At 36.9% G+C, this 17325-nt stretch overlaps 1 protein-coding gene across 2 annotated transcripts in view; it reads left to right on the top strand.

Moving 5' to 3' along the window:
* Positions 1–6417, top strand: part of LOC149078955 (plasma membrane calcium-transporting ATPase 2-like) — a 167879-nt gene extending 161462 nt beyond the window's left edge. For both annotated transcript variants that reach the window (XM_089241184.1, XM_089241185.1), the window contains one exon: positions 38–6417. In XM_089241184.1, the coding sequence (XP_089097310.1) occupies positions 38–274 (237 nt within the window). In that variant the 3' untranslated portion in view covers positions 275–6417. The remainder of the gene's footprint in view (positions 1–37) is intronic.
* The last annotated feature ends 10908 nt before the right edge of the window (positions 6418–17325 follow it).

Consider the following 17325-nt stretch of genomic DNA (forward strand, 5'->3'; position numbering starts at 1 on the left):
TATCTTCTTGGTATTATGTACGATTTTCTTTTTTCAGATAAGAGTAGTAAATGCGTTCAGAAGTGGTCTTGATACCAGGAATAACCCCAGCCAAAGTGGTGGTGGATCTCTTGGTAAACGAACGTCTACTGTGTCTGGTATTTCTGCCTTCCCACAGACAGCAAAGCGCTCTTTATCTGCAGAGTCTGCAGAAGCTTCTGGCATGCCTTCTGGTCAGAGAAAAGATATTTCAAGTGTCATTGATGATGGCCAAACAGTGGAAACTGCAGTCTAGGTTTTTTTAATACATATAAAATCACACTCACCGGGTGAATAAATTGATGAAGCAAAGTAATAATGATCATCATGGGATTATACAATAAAGCTTTGAAACTGAAAGCTTAAGAAAGTATAAAGGGACATTATTTTAAACAGTGAAAATAGACGATGAAATGAAAGGGACTCTTGAATGAGAAACATTATCAGAGCATCAGGTTCTGTTACTAAAGAAATTATTATTTTTTGGACTTTTTTTTTTTTTTTTTGGTGTTTTACCTCCCTCCATTATTTTTTCTCACCTTTCACAAAAGTACCTGTGAGAAGAATCATATCACCTTTAGGCATTTTTATTAATACTTTTCTAACTCATATAAGTTTATATGAACACAGTTGTTATTCATCCCCTTGACGGAATGTTGTTTATTTCTTTGGTAAAGAGAAGAAATTATGTTATACCATTCAGATAAATTTGTCTTATTCATCAAAAGAAAAGAAAAAAGCCAAGACAGGTAAAATGTGCATGTTTACATGTCAGGTGTGAACGGAGAGATTAAATGCTGCACGTTTCATCCATTTCGTTTTTAATGTCTTGGACATAATATCCCACACATATAGTGTTCATGAGATTGCTTGCACTTTATTGAAAGAAAAAAAACTAGTCATGTTCGTATCGAATAAAACGAAGTTTTCAAGTGTTATTATTGTACTAAGTAAAAAAAAAACTAGTGTATTTCAAATTTTGGTGTATCTTGTGGAGGGGAAAAAATTGTTGACCTGTTTTTTGTAGAATTTTCAAAGACATCCTTCATTCAGTGCCAACGAAGTACTCCAGTGCCCAATGTACATTCTGTTCTCTTGAAGACAAGGTGAACAACCAAGACTTATATATAACGAATGTTCACTTTCTGTGTTTTGAAGTTCCTTCCCCCTCTTTTCGTTTTTATCTTTTGCATTCAGCGTTTCATTATTAAATCTAGTAAATTTTTCGCTAGACAAAATTAATTATTTAAACATGCAAAATTATTAAATATAAATTTATGCATTTTAAATGTGTTCAAGAGTCCTTAAGAAAAATTGTTGAATGTACTTAATAAAAATATAATGTTGATATATTCACACACCCGTACTGCTGAGAATGTGGATGTAAGTGATACGTGTAAAATATTTTCTATACTAATAATTGTATGATAGTGAGTGTGTGCGTGTTTTCTCTTTTTTTTTTTTAAATTTAATTTTTACCAAGAATTTAAACGTGATACAATAATCTAAGCATAAATACATATTCTGTAATTTTCAAAGAGAATATATGAAAAAAAAAAATTTTTTGATCTCAGTGTTATATTATTGTGAAAGTCAAGGTTATATAGCGGAAATGAATTTTGGTCGTTTGGAATGATATATGACAAAGAATCCTGTGTTTCAGAAGTTGAACTTCCACCATTGTTGTGTACGATAAATATCATTTGGTTCTTTTTTGGAGATTTAGGGATAAAATCATTTTCAGTCATGAATCAGTGCTATTAATTGAAATGTATGGATTTATTTCATTGTGCATATCAAATGTACATTGTTGACACTTTGCATATGTTTTGGATACTTTTTCCTTTATGAAATTTATAAATGTAATAACTCACATAATTTTGTTAAAAACAATTTTTCAAATGAATGATCAACTGCCTAATTCACATTTTATTTGAGGTAAAATTTGATAGAGTAAGATTTGATAATAACAATTGAAGGTACAATAGCCCAGGTCAACAATCAATAAGATACTCTCCTGTCATACCAAAAGATGTTCTGAGGTTTCATGAGTTTGATAATACAATTTTTTCTTGTCAGAATTTCTCCTAATGCGGAGGTGCAACAGAAATGGTGAAAAAAAATGACAGCAGAAAATTGATACTTGTTAGGAAGAAGGTTAAAAGAAATGGAACCAACCCTTCAGTGCATGTTATATGTACTGAATGTTGCTTCTTAGAACTGGCAAATAAACTAAGTCCTGGTCTGATTAACCCTCTTGTGCAGAAAAGAATTGTGGTATGTCAGAAATTATAATAAGTGAAATTTCAACATGTGTAGTCTTTTGCCTATCTTTTTTTATTCCCATTAATTTTTAACAAAACTAAACTTAATAGCATCAATTACTAGATAAAGTCACCTCTACTTATCTCTGGCAACTGAGGTTTTGAAGAATCTCGTGGTGGTATGAATCTCTTAAATTAGGGTTTAAGTGGTTTTCAACAGTGATCATTTCATTCATATAGTTGCAACTGATACAGTTTCATTTTTAAAAAGAATTGATCAAGATATTTTTCAATAACTATAATTGGAGATTTTTTGGAAATTAGTCTGATTTCATGAGGACATGATGAAAAACTAATCACATGCTTATGTGTTTCATTATTCATAAATACTTGACCAAGAAGTTTAATAGCTTAGAAAGTAAATTTGTTTTCACTGAAATTTTTTAAATTTTAAAAATGAGGGATGTGTGTGTGTCATATGATTGGAGATGATGCAGAATCTTTTAGGAGACATTCCATTAAAAGGTTTTGAATTTAGATTAATATTTTTGGGCAAAGGTACAAAAGCCTTTTTTTTTTGTTTCAATTTGATCTTTTTTTTTCTGCCCCTTCCTTTAAGTGTACTTACAATGTAAGGGGCAGTCTTCAACCTTTTTGAGTTGTGAGCACTGACTATGCCCATCATCGGCAGAAAAGCACCCAGATGTATGGAAAATCTGACATTTAAATTCGGACCAATGAATTCTTTTTGCAAATTGAATGTGGTGGTTTAACTGGGCTGACAATCAAGACCTCGCAAGCACAAAATCGGGCACAAGCATTGAGCAGTCTTAGGTGTTTCCAGGTTGAAGATACTTTTTTATTTCTTTAATAATCGTGTGTCAAAACTATCAATATTTTTTATTCATCTACCATATCAATTGATTCAATTTAGCAATTGGCTAATTTTCTGTAAGAAAATTTTTAGTCATATATAGGAGGAATTTTGTATTCATCCTATTGCTTATTTGAAAACAGATCTTTTTTTAATGAATGTGGTGGTGAATAATTATTTAATGAGTCAAAATTTTCATACGGTTGTAAATCAGTCACAATAGTTTCTGAATTCATAGAATTTCATCACTTTTTATTACTGTGTAATTCTATCATGTCAGTGATAGAATGATAATAATATATAACCATTTAATCGAGCAATATTTGATTGTCATTGTTTGAACCTGTCAACTTTTTATTATTTTTTCCTCAGTTCTTTCAGGAATGCCCTTGTGTCAAAAGATATTTTTAAACCTTAGGTGTCATATACTCACAACAATTATACTAGTACTTACGAGGTTGTATGCACTTATATTTCATATTGTACCGTGATATTCATCATATTTTGTGTTGTGCTATATTCAAATTTCATACTAAATTTAGATCTTCAAAATAATAGCTGCAACTAGTCTTTGGATTCCTAAGAGTATAAAACATCCTGGAGCCGGGCTCTTATACCAGAATTGCCGGCAAACCTCCTTCCTATATTAATTTTCTAGTAAATTTGTGGTGCGAAAAATTGAAAAAATAGTAAGATTGATCGCTAGGCTCTCAGGTCCGGTTAGCCTCTCCAGTGTTGGGGCCATTCCTGAGTCCCATCAAATTGTCTCTAGTTTAGGCAATTTGACAAAGTTAAACTGATTATAAATAATATTGATATATAAATCATACATTAAAATATCTATATTATGTACACTGCCTGGCCAAGAGAAGAAAAAGGAGGGGATGCACACTCTCATTCAACATTAACACTAGAAATGTGATTAAAAAGTTAAGGGGTTTTCTCGTAATTTTTGAACATTGCTTTCGAGGCATAATAGAGATATAAAACAAATAAGAAAGACCATTGCTCTATCAATATATTTTTACCGTTATTTAGTTTTTAAAGCATTCTGTGCAAACGACCTCTCTTGATGTGCATTAGTGTGGGGGGTGGGGATTCGAGACTGGGGATTTTTTTCTGTAAATTATTTTTTATATTTTTGATAGGGTTGTACGTGTTGCATCACTTCTAGGTTTTAAATAGGATCAACAAGTGTGATCTTGCTTTATCTTTTTTGCAGTTATAAGCACCTGGTGATAATCTTTCCATAGGGTTTCAACCAAGCTTGTCGATTGCGATATGAAAAACTTCACATAATTCCAGTGATGTGAAATCAGTATCTGTAAGCAATGAGTTTTTGTAAAACATTTTTGAATCCTTGACGTCCTATTAAGGAGGAAACTGCCACGATATTTCATATGCTTCCATCTGCAGCAGTTTCTATTATTGAGATCTGATATTTGCGAAAATCAGTTAGCGTTTCGATATAGTTCTATGTTGTTCGTGTGGCTTCAGTGTGGTTTGCATTTATTGTTTGGGGCAGTATTTATTGCATCAGCTTGAGACACTGTTGGGTGTATAATTTCATTCTGGTTCATACATCCATCATGAATGCTGTTACTTATTTTACAAATGTTTTCCCTGGGATAGTTTTCATTCTCCTCTGAATTATCATCAGCACCACTGCTTTTGAATTTTTTTCTTTTGGATGAATTTCTAAAAAATTTCCTCTTTGGTAAATCTGCATACTTTTGCCATTTCTACTGCAACCATAAGCATGTGGATACTTCTATCTCTTCAAACTAACAATTCATTGGACAAAATATACCATATATATTACAAACATACCTGACAATAAAATCTGAGACATCCGCTGACCAACATCTGCAGATAAGAATGAAGGTAAAAGAAAGTGTATGGGGATTACACTGTATTAGATGCACAAAGAGACTATCGGAGGAATTTTGATTTTACAAAATCAAATGTGACAATGTTGATAGTATTATTATACAGTCAATGTGTACTAAAATATATGGGAGAGTCAGTGTGACTATCCCCCCGCCCCCCCCCCCCAATCTTTCTAGGTATATCAGTTTGTATCTCTGTTGTTAAGAAAGATCATGAAGAAAATCTTTGGTCTGTACAATAAAGACACAGTAATTCTGGAAAAGTCGATAAATTTTGAGCATTTGATTCATTCTTGAGATATGAGAGCAGAAAGAGCGCACAAGGTCACACAGACCATGCTCTTCTTTCTACAGTTAATTGAGCATGGAATTAATTTTTAAGCAAGTCATGCATCATCTCAACACTTATTTTCATTTAGATTTGTATTAGTGTTTCCTACCATAATCCTTGGTGGATTAAGGAAGAGCCGAATGACTCCTCAAGCTCCTGTCAATAAGGTTGAGAGGAATCTCAATTGGGGTTTAGGTGAGGATTTGGTGTTATCCGATCAGTGTATCAGTGTGTGTATTTTGGCATTTTTATCCCAGAACATGCCATCGCTTTCAGTAAAGGAAAATGTGGTTAATTTCACATACAGTCACAACAGTCCAAGAAAGGTCATAAAACATCCTACTGAAGCCTGCACAATGTGTACAGTCAATACTGTCTAGATATCTTAGGTAGTATCTGAGAGGCAGTGCATCATCTTTCATCTGCATAGGTGAATACAAAAGAGGGGGAAGGCTCCCATGCCCCCTTCACTAAGTAGAGACTATCACCCCCCCCCCCCAATTCAACATAAACACCTTCAGTGATTTGTTTCCTCTCCCCCCCCCCCCACCGTTCGAAGAGCTTTTGTCTGTTTTTGACAGTCAAAGGTGTACGCTCTAAAGACTGTAAAGAACCTGTTCCACCCACCCACCCCCCCTTTTCCTTGGGTCGATTAAAAAATTTTAGAATATTTTTATTTACAAAAATTAAAATACTGATAGAAAATACCTTTACATTAAGATACAATTTGATCAATTTAAAAAGGTTTTTGGAAGGTTAGCTACTCTCGAAACTTCTTTATAAGAGACTCCCTGTGCCTCACCCAACTCTAATCTACCAGTTGTGCCTCTCCTCCCCAAAAGTAGGTCTTGTGTATGCTCCGGGATACAGTAAAATACGTCGTGACTTTTTTTTTTTTGACCACGCAGTGTATGAGAAACAACGGAAAAAGAAACTAGCTCTTCGCAAATCTAGGATACAATTTTTAGTTATTAATTTTGATTAATTCCGTGAGAAATACAAATGTGTATATTGTACCATAAAAAAAAAAAGAAAACAAAACAGCACCTAGTTTAAAATAAAATAATTACGCTGTATAACAATCACAAGTATTCGCACATATTCGGGAAGTAATTTTTTTTTTAATTTCGAGTAAAATGAACAACGAAATCGCGTTCGCAAAAAAGTAAACGTATAATAAAAATGCACCAATTCATCATTTTTTAGACTCAGGTAAAATTAACTGCACAGAGATCAACTATTGTATGTGTGTTGTGTGTGTGTGTGTATGTTATAAGTTGGGGGAAACACCGTATAAATGTGTTATATTGATGTTGCAATTGTGATTCGACTAAAAAAAAAAATAACATTGTTAATATGTAAAAATATATATAAAAAAACATCTTGTATGATAAAACAATAATAAAATATTAGTGAGAATATATCGGAAGCGTTAGATAAAAGAGAGATTTTTTTTTTTTTTTTGAGTATATCTTAAACATTTATTTAAAAAAAATTCGTTTTTGTTTCTCGTATTCCTTATTTCTTTGATTAATATATTAAGACAAATTTTTTGGCATAAATTTTTATGCCTTAAAAGAAAGAAGAAACAACCAAAGCCGTTGAAATGCCGAGTTAAATATATAATTTTTTTAGATCGAAACGTAGAAGAGGAAAACAAAAAAGTAAAATAAATATTAAAAAATAAATTAATAAATCCATGGATATATGGTGAAATTTATCCTAGAGGTTATTTATGAAGAGAGAAATTTTACTGTAATTGTTTTTGTGTTAATAAAAAATAAATTCATATTCGTTATCATTTTTTCCCCCCATCTTTTATCATTGTCTGTCGTGAATTGTAGTGAAGATTATGTTTGTGATGATTTTTAGTATTTCGTTACGCTTGTTGTCTCTGGAATGATCCGAGACGAGAGGCTCGTTGTTTTGGATGGTACGAGTCTGTAGTATAAGTATGATATCAAGAAGACCAAGAGTTCTGCGATGCTGATGAGGCTTGCTCCAAGATAGAGGCCCAACGAGCCACCTAGTTGGCCTGTAATTATACATGGGGAAAAAAATTATTACTGTACCTAGCACTTAGTCTTATCTTTTTCCAATGCATAAGTTAATGTTGTTTATTCATTTAATCATATCGATACGAGACTTTTTAGCGCTAGGCTAAGGGTTGTGTGCCCCTTAAAAAAATAGTAATCGTACACAACGGAAAATTATTCTTTATTCATATCCTAATCCATATATGCTCAACCCATGGCTCGTGGACCAAATGTGGCCCGTGACAGATAGCCAAACCACTCAAGTGGCTCACCATAGATTATTAAATCTCTTGTGTGGCCTGTGGCACATTTCCAAACTACTTCAGCGACTCGCCATACATTTGCAGATTATTTAAGCTGCCAATAGCGCATATCCAGATCGCTTAAGTGATTCCAAGCACTTAGCCAAATCTCTAGAGCGACCCGCGGTACACCTCTAGTTTACTTAAGTGGCACGTGATACATCCGTATATTACTCAAGTGGCTGGCCGGCACATTTCCAGATCACTCGAGTAGTCTGATCACTCGAAGCATGCTTCGAGACGGCTGTAGTGTAACGTTTCGTGGTCTCGGGGCAGATTTTTCCTTGGGCACTTCTTGAAAGGGTTGTTATTATGCAAAATAAGTGTAAATTTTATTGGGCCCTCTATTCGGCCCTGGGGCAGTGACCCGGTTGCCCCAGTCTAGTTACGACCCTGCTTCGATATCACTTAGGTGGCTCGCAGCACACTTACAGATTATTTAAGTGGCGGCCCGTTGCATTTTTAGTGTTATATTAATCATTTAAGTGGCACTTGGCACATTTCCAGATTACTTAAATTGCGTGCGACACCTTTCCTAATCACTCAAGCAGCCGATTCACCTTCAGATCATCTGAGTGGTGTGCGGCACAATAATTCCTAGATGACTCGCGTTGCCCGCGACACGTTTCCAAGCCAATGAAGTGGCCCGCACTCTCCAGAAATTTAAGCACCCCTGTTCTAATCCTGATGGGACAAGGAATCTTATCGGATTGTGGTAATTTCTGAAGTAGTATACATACAGGATACTCAGAAAATAATGTCATATGGTCGCCACTCTTGATGACAACTTTGTTGACTCGAATGTTGCTATCTCTCTCTCTTTTTTTAATTTAAAAAAAAGTTCTTGTATATGAAAGCCGCTTAAAAAAAAAAAATGTTTAGCACTTATGCAATAAGTTTTTCCTTAAAGTAGGGAACTTTGCGCCTATGAATTAATTATACGTCGCCGCGAATACGTAGGAAATTTAGGCACAATGGACTCTTACGAATCCGACACGAAGCAGACCAGGGTGTGCCAGATTTTTGTGCGGAATGGAGGTGATTTTACAACGGTGCGTGTTGTTCCCTTCAAAAATTTGCCCCACACCCTGAATTTTGCATTGACATGTTTTTTCATTCAAATCTCGGCAAGAAGCCTGCCTGACAACGCCGGATTTGCGTACTGCTGCATTATAGGGAATCTGTAGTTTTTATGGCCTTGACAAGTCCAGAGAACGTTCTGGTTTTACACATCTCTAAACCAGAGGTTATCAAATTTATGCTTGATCGCTCTCCTTCGCACAAAAAAAAAAAAAAATCCATTTCCATTTCATTGGCTGGGAATACAGCAGCGAGTTTTCGGGGTTATTTTACTTTTGCGGCCTATATGCACAAAACTGTCCTGCACGTGTAATAATTAATCATAAGATAACACCCCTGAAATGCAGTTGATTCACTCACATAAAAATTTGCTCATTTTCAAATTGGTGTCATTATTCTGCAGAACTTCGCGTGCTCTTAATTCGTGGGTCTCACCCGGACGCGTACATGGTTAGTGACTAACTATTACGTCACTCATAGTGAAATACTTGGCAAAATTCAATTTTAGCGAAGTTAAATTGTTTTTTTTTTCACACGTGGTTTCGGGTGGTTTTTCAATTCCTCAAATTTCATTGTTTTATTAATTTCAAAAAGGCCCTTTTAAGGGCCAAATTAATTTTTTCAATGGGGTTGCTATCATCTGTCGTGAATAAGATCGTGGAAGAAAACGATAACGAACCCCCCCCCCTTAATTCGAAGTAATAACGTATAAAAAGCACCCGGACACACCCCCATGATAATTAGATCTGTTTACAATTTGCTATAGTGAGTATGCAAATTGGTAGGCTGGTAATTTTATCTAGTAGGAGAGAATCAGTGAAATAGACATCTCAGAGAAATCAATCTAAGGCCACTGTGATGCTCTTGAACAAAACCGAAGCTAACTTTATAGGAATTTCATGAAATCTCATTAAAAAAACTCAGTATTAACGTGACCTCTAGTTTGCAATATTTGCAGTTTTTCTGCATTTGTGCCATCCTTTTGATGAAGGTCTTCAACTATACAATCAATCGAAAGTTCTAGAATTTTCTGCCGGAGGCTTGATGCTGGAAAAAAATTGTACCTAAAAAAAATAAAACTAACTTTTCATGGTGTCCCCGTTTCTTCTAATGTTCTAAGCACGTGCTTAATTTGGCCCAGCTTATACGCCGAAGTAGCATCATTAGTGCGGCCCGCGACGCTGTAGCTGAACATTATGTTGGCCCCACCCCTGATATGACATTCCATTGGCAAAATGAATTTATTCTGTACTTCTATTCAATGAGTAATTCACCTTAAACTATTGTGGGAAATGTGTTTTTTTTCATTTAAAAATAAATTTTCATGAATCTGTAGGGGAAAATAAAATGCTTACTTAAGATATCGGCAGCATTGGGACCGTGATATTCATTCAACGAAAATTCCCGTCGATAGAAGCGTATGATTAACCTCCTGTGTGTGTAGGAAGAAAAAGAAAGCAATATATAAATTTAAAAGCCGCCTTTTTTTTAAATTTAAGCCGCTTTGCAGTCTAGTGGTTACGGAACTAACTTCTCACTGTGCAGGTCTGGGTTCGAATTCCGGTTCGGGCATGGATGTCTACTGACCTAACACAATCAATTCCCTAGACGGATCATGCTGATCCCTTGAGAGTACGTGAAAATCACATTATATTAAGACGAAAGGAAAAAAAAAAGCTCCCTATGTTGTGGTTTGGATAACAAAGCTTCCTATGTTGTCCCAAAATAACTGTCGCGGCTTTCTAGAGTGCCTAGATATTTTAAGACAGTGTTCAAGCTTTTTTCTTGCTTGACCGGCAAGAAATAGAAAAGTTATTGGAAAATTTTCTAACATTTTCTCATACGAAAAGCATCATTGAACTGAGAGACACCCCTCAACGATGCAGCTTCTTCAACAAGTAGTTTCCTCAAGAATTTGACAGAAGGTTTTTCATACTCTCTGCAAGAACTTAACCTCGAAGTTGGGAACCACAGAGAACCAATTTCAGCTGACCACCATTTTGGCGACGATTTTGGGTTCGATCCTCGCGATGGGAATCCGTGACTACTCGACCACTGCAACGGCAGACATTTACACTGCGCCAAAACGCTTTGAGATCTTCAAAATACCAATTTAAATCTGCTCTTCTAGATTGTGTCGTCGTTAATAAAGTTGAAACTTACGTCACATTTTTGTCTTCGTTTATCGTTCTCGAAGATTCCATGTCAAACGTATACGAAAAGCAAGGAGAAGGGCATCTAAATAGCAGTTCACTGTCTGGAAAGAAAAAGTTACTACAGTAATGATTAGAGCCCGGATTATATGCACTAAAAAAGTGGCAAAATATGCTCTAAAAATATGCAAATATGCACTTAAAAATGTAAAAATATGCACTTATAAATGCAAAAATAAGCACTTAAAATACAAAATGTGCACTGAAAATTCCAAAATATGCATTAAACTCCCCAGAATATGCATTAGAAATCTTGAAAAAGTCAAAAATTCCGAAATATGTATAAAAAAAGAGAAAATATGCATTAAAAAATACACCATGCAAAAAAAATCGAATGTGTTTTTAAAATACATGTTTTCTATTAGTGCATATGTATTTCATTTTTACCAAAAAATATCCCCTCATATATATGCATACAGCATATGCAAATAACTTCTACATATTTTTTATTCAGGCATTTTTTTAGGTTTCAGTTTGTTGTAGCTGCTCAATAACGAAAATAGCAGTAATAAAAGAATTTCGACACTATTTCTAAAAACAAAATTAACATTTTGACACATCTCTAGAAATAGCCTTACAATAAAACAGTTAGTAGTCGTAAAATACTTTATAAATATGTATTAATTCACTAAATTTCACATACGGGGAAAAAATCGATGTTATGAAAATATTATGAACAATATTTATTTGGAAAATTATAAAAAAAAAAGTGAGCTTAAGTAAACCTTCAAAAATATGCACTTATACAGGAAATTCTTTGATTTTATGCATTTATATGCATTAATGCTAAAAAAGGCCAAAATATGCAAATGCATTTGCATATAATCCGGGCTCTAGTAATGATTGTGTATTATTTTTATTTAAATAATATTGCTTGGCCGAGGCCTATACAAGGGAATGCGGTTGTGAAGTTTGACAGAAGAGACGATTGATGTTACAAAGAAAATCGGAAACTGTTGTACAATCAAAAATGTTTGAAACGATCTGGATGCGGAGATGGGTTTCAATTTTTGTGAATAGTTAATTCTTTTTGAAAAGTATGAAGCTGAAGGTATTTGTTGGGGAAATTGTACGTCGATATGAAAATGGCCATAAAGGATTTTGAAAAGGAAAGTCAATCGAGAGATATGTCTGCGGATGAAAAGCGGTTGCACATTGAGTTGGCGCTTGAATTCAGTAACGGAGGCAGAGGATGACCGACGTTTAAGAATGAAGGATTTATTTTGAATAGATTCTAATTTGTCTGTTTGAGAGAGTATGGGGGTCCCAGATTTCACAGGCATATGAGATTGCAGGAAGGATATAGGTTTGGAAGCAGAGGTGACGGGTGGAGTTTTTGATATTGCGACGAAGAAAAAGAGTTTTGAAAAGACGTAATCAACGTGGAGATTCCAACGGAGGTCGGCAGTAATAATTACACCCAGATATTTGTAATAGGAAACCTCGTTGATTTTAGAATTATTGATAGAGTAAGAATTGAGGGGGAAGTATTTTGCGAGTAATTTTTTTTTTGAAGAATTAAGAGGTAGTTGCCAGGACGATGTGTTCGTTAGATTGTATGTCTATATTATACGCACGTGCTACTTCAAAGCGATTCCATAATAAAAAAAAACTACCACAACAGACAAAATGCCCATAAAAATATGGATGTCGTATATTTCAAAAATACAGCAACCCAATTAAAAATGCAATTAACAAAAATTGTAAACAATATATACACATGATAAAATATTATACAATGCCCATAAAGAACACTTATGGTTGTCTTAATCTAAGCAATTCCCCTTGCCGCATTTTACTGGCGAACCGTTGATCCTAGAGCCATACCTCTAGTTAAAAAATGTATCCAAATGACCTATAGAACTCAGATACGTCATTCATGTTGCAAGGGGTGGATTTTTTTATTAAAATAAAAACGTTTACTTTTTTTATCCGGTCACCCTATCCATAAAAGCCTAATTAGGTCTTGTTGCCACTGTCTCTCCTGTGGCGAACAAAGGAAAATTCCATATTTCCAAAAGCAATATCCGTTGAGATATTTGAATTCAAAAATCGGAAAAAAAGTTTGGAAATAACAGCATAAATAAGGGGAAGAGGCACTGCCCGTTAGTTTTCCTCTATTTTTGAATTGACATATCTCAACGAATATTGCCTTTGAAAAGTGGATTTTTTTTTTTACCCCAGAAGAGACAAGGCAATAACTTTGTAATTGGTTTTTTGCGGACTGTGTGCCCATATAAAAAGTTAACATTTTTATTATAATAACTAAGCAAAACCCCTTGCAACATGAATGCCATATCTGAGTATTGCACATTATTTGGATACATTTTATAATTAAAAGTATGTCTCTAGGATCAACGGCTCGCCGGTAAAATGCGGCAAGCGGAGGGGGATTATGGAATCACCCCGTATGCGACATGTGTATGTGCTAGAAAATAATAGATTTATCCATCGAATATAACTGATGCATTTTTTTTCTACATACTTTGCTCTTGGAGGAGTGGCAAATAACATTTGAGGATGTCATCCGGGGAACAAGTTCTTGCATCATTTCCATATTCATCTGCAAAGACAATTCAGTGGCCATCTGTAATCTCATGATATCAGATGCGGTTTTTTTTTTTCCTTCTGTATATGCCATGATCAATGTCGAGGCGTGTATATATAGGGTGCATTTAGAGGCAGATTGATGGGTTTTGCCCCCTGTGAGCTACACAAAAAAACTTGGCTCTCTCCTCCCATTCTAGTCTAATTAATTCTCTTGACGTCATCCCTGGAATGACCTGTAGCCCGCTTATAGCTCACCACGCATGTAAATAAGCCTCTCACTAATTCACTCACTGTTTGGGTAATTCGCTTTCTAGGTCGCACTTTGGTCACTCACTGACCTACTGCTACCTCACTCTCCGAGTCACCCTTTTGATCATTCACCTGCTCGCACACTGTTCTGCTGACTCACATGCTTGCGAACTCTTTAGGTTAGGTCATTCTTTTGGTCTCTCTCCGACCTGCTAACTCGTTCTCTGGTCACTCTTTTCGTCATTAGCATACTCGCACGCTGTTTTGGTCACTCATATGTTTGCAAACTCTTTGGGTTATGTCACTCTTTTGCTCACTCACCTGGTCCTTTGTTATCTGGGTCACTCACGTGCTTGCTAACACTTTACTCTTTTAGTCATTCACTCACAGGTCCCTCGCTCACTAAGTCACTCTTTTTCATCACCTACATGCTTGCAAACTCTAGGTCACTCACTGACCTAGTTAGTTCCTTCTTTATAGGCAGAGGAGGATTTATTGTTTTACTGCCTGTGGGCTATAAAAATTTCGCCGCCCTTCTCGCGTCATACTAATTTCATTAGCCGCTCATTCCTCAAATTTTTCACCCCTCCGAACTTGCCGCCTTGGGCTATAGCCTGCTAGCGGCCACCCCCCCCCCCCTCGTAAATACGCTTCTGGATGCATAGGTAAGGCTAACAACTTGGATACCCGTTAGTAAAAAGTGACTTGATTTTCCCGATCAGATGCAACAGACAGAAGCGCGCAAAATAATTTCGATGGGAAAATACTAAAACAATCCATTGATCTCAGATTTGAAAATGTCAAAGAAATTTGTGTGCAGAAAGAAATTTAACCGCATAGCACTTGGATCGAAATTCGCTGAGATTATCGGTAAATTGAAAATCCTTAATTTTTGCTACTTTTCAAGTGCTGAAATGACTAACTGTTCTAAAAGAATACGAAAGTGATTGTGCACTATGGCTTATGATTTATGAGATCAACTGCCAATTTTCGCATGATACTTCCTTACAACTCCCATAGCCTTGATTGTTAGGTATTTGATGCCCAAGATAACAAAAAATTCGCTCCCCTGATCTCAAAAGCAAAGTTTAAAGCATAAAATTGCTGTACTCAGTCTTTTTCATGAGGCGCCACACATGTCAAGGCTAGCACACTACATTCCAAGGTTGGTCATGGGCAAATAGTGTGGCCGTTCTACCATTCACAAAAGTCGTCAAATGTTCGAGGCTGGAACGTATTGGAAGGCTGGTCGAGCGAGTACCTTCCAGCTTCCAACCTAAGTAAATGGTGCCGATCTTCCAATCGGTCTAACCACACATTGGGCGAAAAACGCTAGCAATCACAACACGCGTTGGCGTATTATTTCCTTGGAGAGTGTTCTTGAAGCAAATATTCACCGAGAATCATTGTGGAAAGGCTAGGCCAGCGTATGTCTAGAATATGCTGCTGCTGCTTGTTTGCATCAGGGGAAGTAAATATTGGGGAATGGCTATTAGGCCAGACTTGACACAAGTGTGGCACTATCTTAACCAAGGACAAAGATCGTGTTATTAGTTAAGCCAGGGCCACACTCGTGTCAAGCCTGGCCCAATAGTCATTCGCAACTATTTTGCTTCCAATATTTGCCTTTCCCCGTGTCCGGAAAATTCACCGACAACAGTTCGACACGAAGCGACCGAGTACGTGAGCGAGTGATCGAGCGAGCTACTGAGTCTGTGAGCGAGCAAGTTTGGGTGAACGAGCTCATTCGCTCACGGACTTGGTAGCTTTATGACGAACTGTTGTTTGTGAATTTTCCGTCGATGAATTGCTAGTCGGTAAATTGCATGGTGGTGAATTTTCCATAAACTGCCTTTCCCTGATACAAATACAACGCCACAACAGGCAAAATGCCAACGAGGTGGCTGAGAAAAGTACTAGTGGCATAGGCTATCTACACACTGCCCCAATGTTCCTTGGCTAATATTTGCTTCCAGGACAATTTAATACGCCAACGCGTGTTGCGATTGTTGGCGTTTTTCGACCAATGTATGGCCAGACAGATTGGAAGATCAGGAAGGCGGCACCTTTGACTATAGTTGGAAGCTAGAAAGTACTGGATGTTCTGTTCAGACCAGCCTTCCAATACCTTCCATCCTCCAACATTTGACGATCATTGCCATTGGTGGAGGGTCACACTACTTGCCCATGACCAACCCTGGAACGCATTGGACCAGCCTCGACACGAGTGTTGCCACGGCGTTATGACGGAACTTTGGTGCACATCAGCGGCATTATACGATGCTCTCTAATTTGCACGTTCGTTCTGATCTGGCGTAAAATCCAGTATCGAATTGAAGGCAGGTGAAAATGAAACTTCTATCGATAATAAGTAAATGTACCTCGTAGTGGAAGAAGGATGGTGCTGCAGTTGCACTTCTCCCAGACCTCGAATGAAACCTGCCTCATGAGACAGTCCCTCGTCGTGTAAATGCCGCGCAATTCCGGATCCGGTTCAATTTCCGGAGGCAAAAACGGACAGTCCGTCTTGTAACCAAACCACGACGTGTACATCGCCTCCCGTCTAGTCTGCGAATAGAAAAAAATTGAAGTAGGTTGTGTCATAGGCACGGCCGTAAGTTTTGACGTCAATACGTTCTTTGAGCCGCGTAACAGGTACTGAAATGAAATAGGCCGGCGCGGTAGCCCAGGAGCCTAAAGTACCAAAAGATGTTTAGAGGTGTCGAGAGTTCGATACCCGGTTCTTCCTTGTCAGGAAAATTTCCTGACACAAGGGTACAACAAAAAAGGGCGACATGACCGCAGAAAAAATTTCTATCGCAGGGAGTTCCCCATCGAGGGGTTAGCGCACCAACCTCTCGATGAGTATAAAAAGCAAGCCTGCCGTTCGGAATCGGCAATAAATTGTAGGTCACGGTCTAATTACCCCTCGTTTGCAGAATATGACCGTGGTGCGGCAAAAATGAAATAGGCATCATAGGATTTGTCACATGCGCTTGCACACGCTCTAGGTCACTCTTTTGACTGCTCATAGACATGGTTTTTTGCTATGTCACTCTTTTGATCATTTACACCATTACAAAAGCTCCAGATCATTCTTTTGGCTATTCACATGCTTGCACGCATTCTAGGTCACTCACTGACCCGGTCCCTCGCTCTGTAGGTCACTGTTTTGGTCATTTACCAGCTTGCACACGCAATAGATCACTTTTGCACACTCACGTGCTTGCAAACTCTCTTGGTCACTCGCTGATCTTGTCCCTCTCTCCTGTATATTACTCGTTTGGTTATCCATATGCTTGTTCAAGCCCAAAGTCGAAGATTTGGTCACTCACGTGCTTGCAAACTGTATGTCCTAGTGACTCTTTTGGTCCCTCACTGACCTAGCCCCTAGCTGTCTGGGCAGAGGTGGATTCATTGAAGGTTACATGTACAAAATGTACAAATTTTACTGCCCTTCTTCCATTCCACAAATTTTCTTGGCCAATCATCCCTCGACTTTGCCTCTTCCTTTCGGAA

Source organism: Pholcus phalangioides, unplaced genomic scaffold (assembly GCF_987345545.1).
Source record: "Pholcus phalangioides strain wild (caught in Gottingen) unplaced genomic scaffold, Ppha-v1.0 ptg000013l_1, whole genome shotgun sequence".
Classification (NCBI taxonomy): Eukaryota; Metazoa; Arthropoda; class Arachnida; order Araneae; family Pholcidae; genus Pholcus; species Pholcus phalangioides.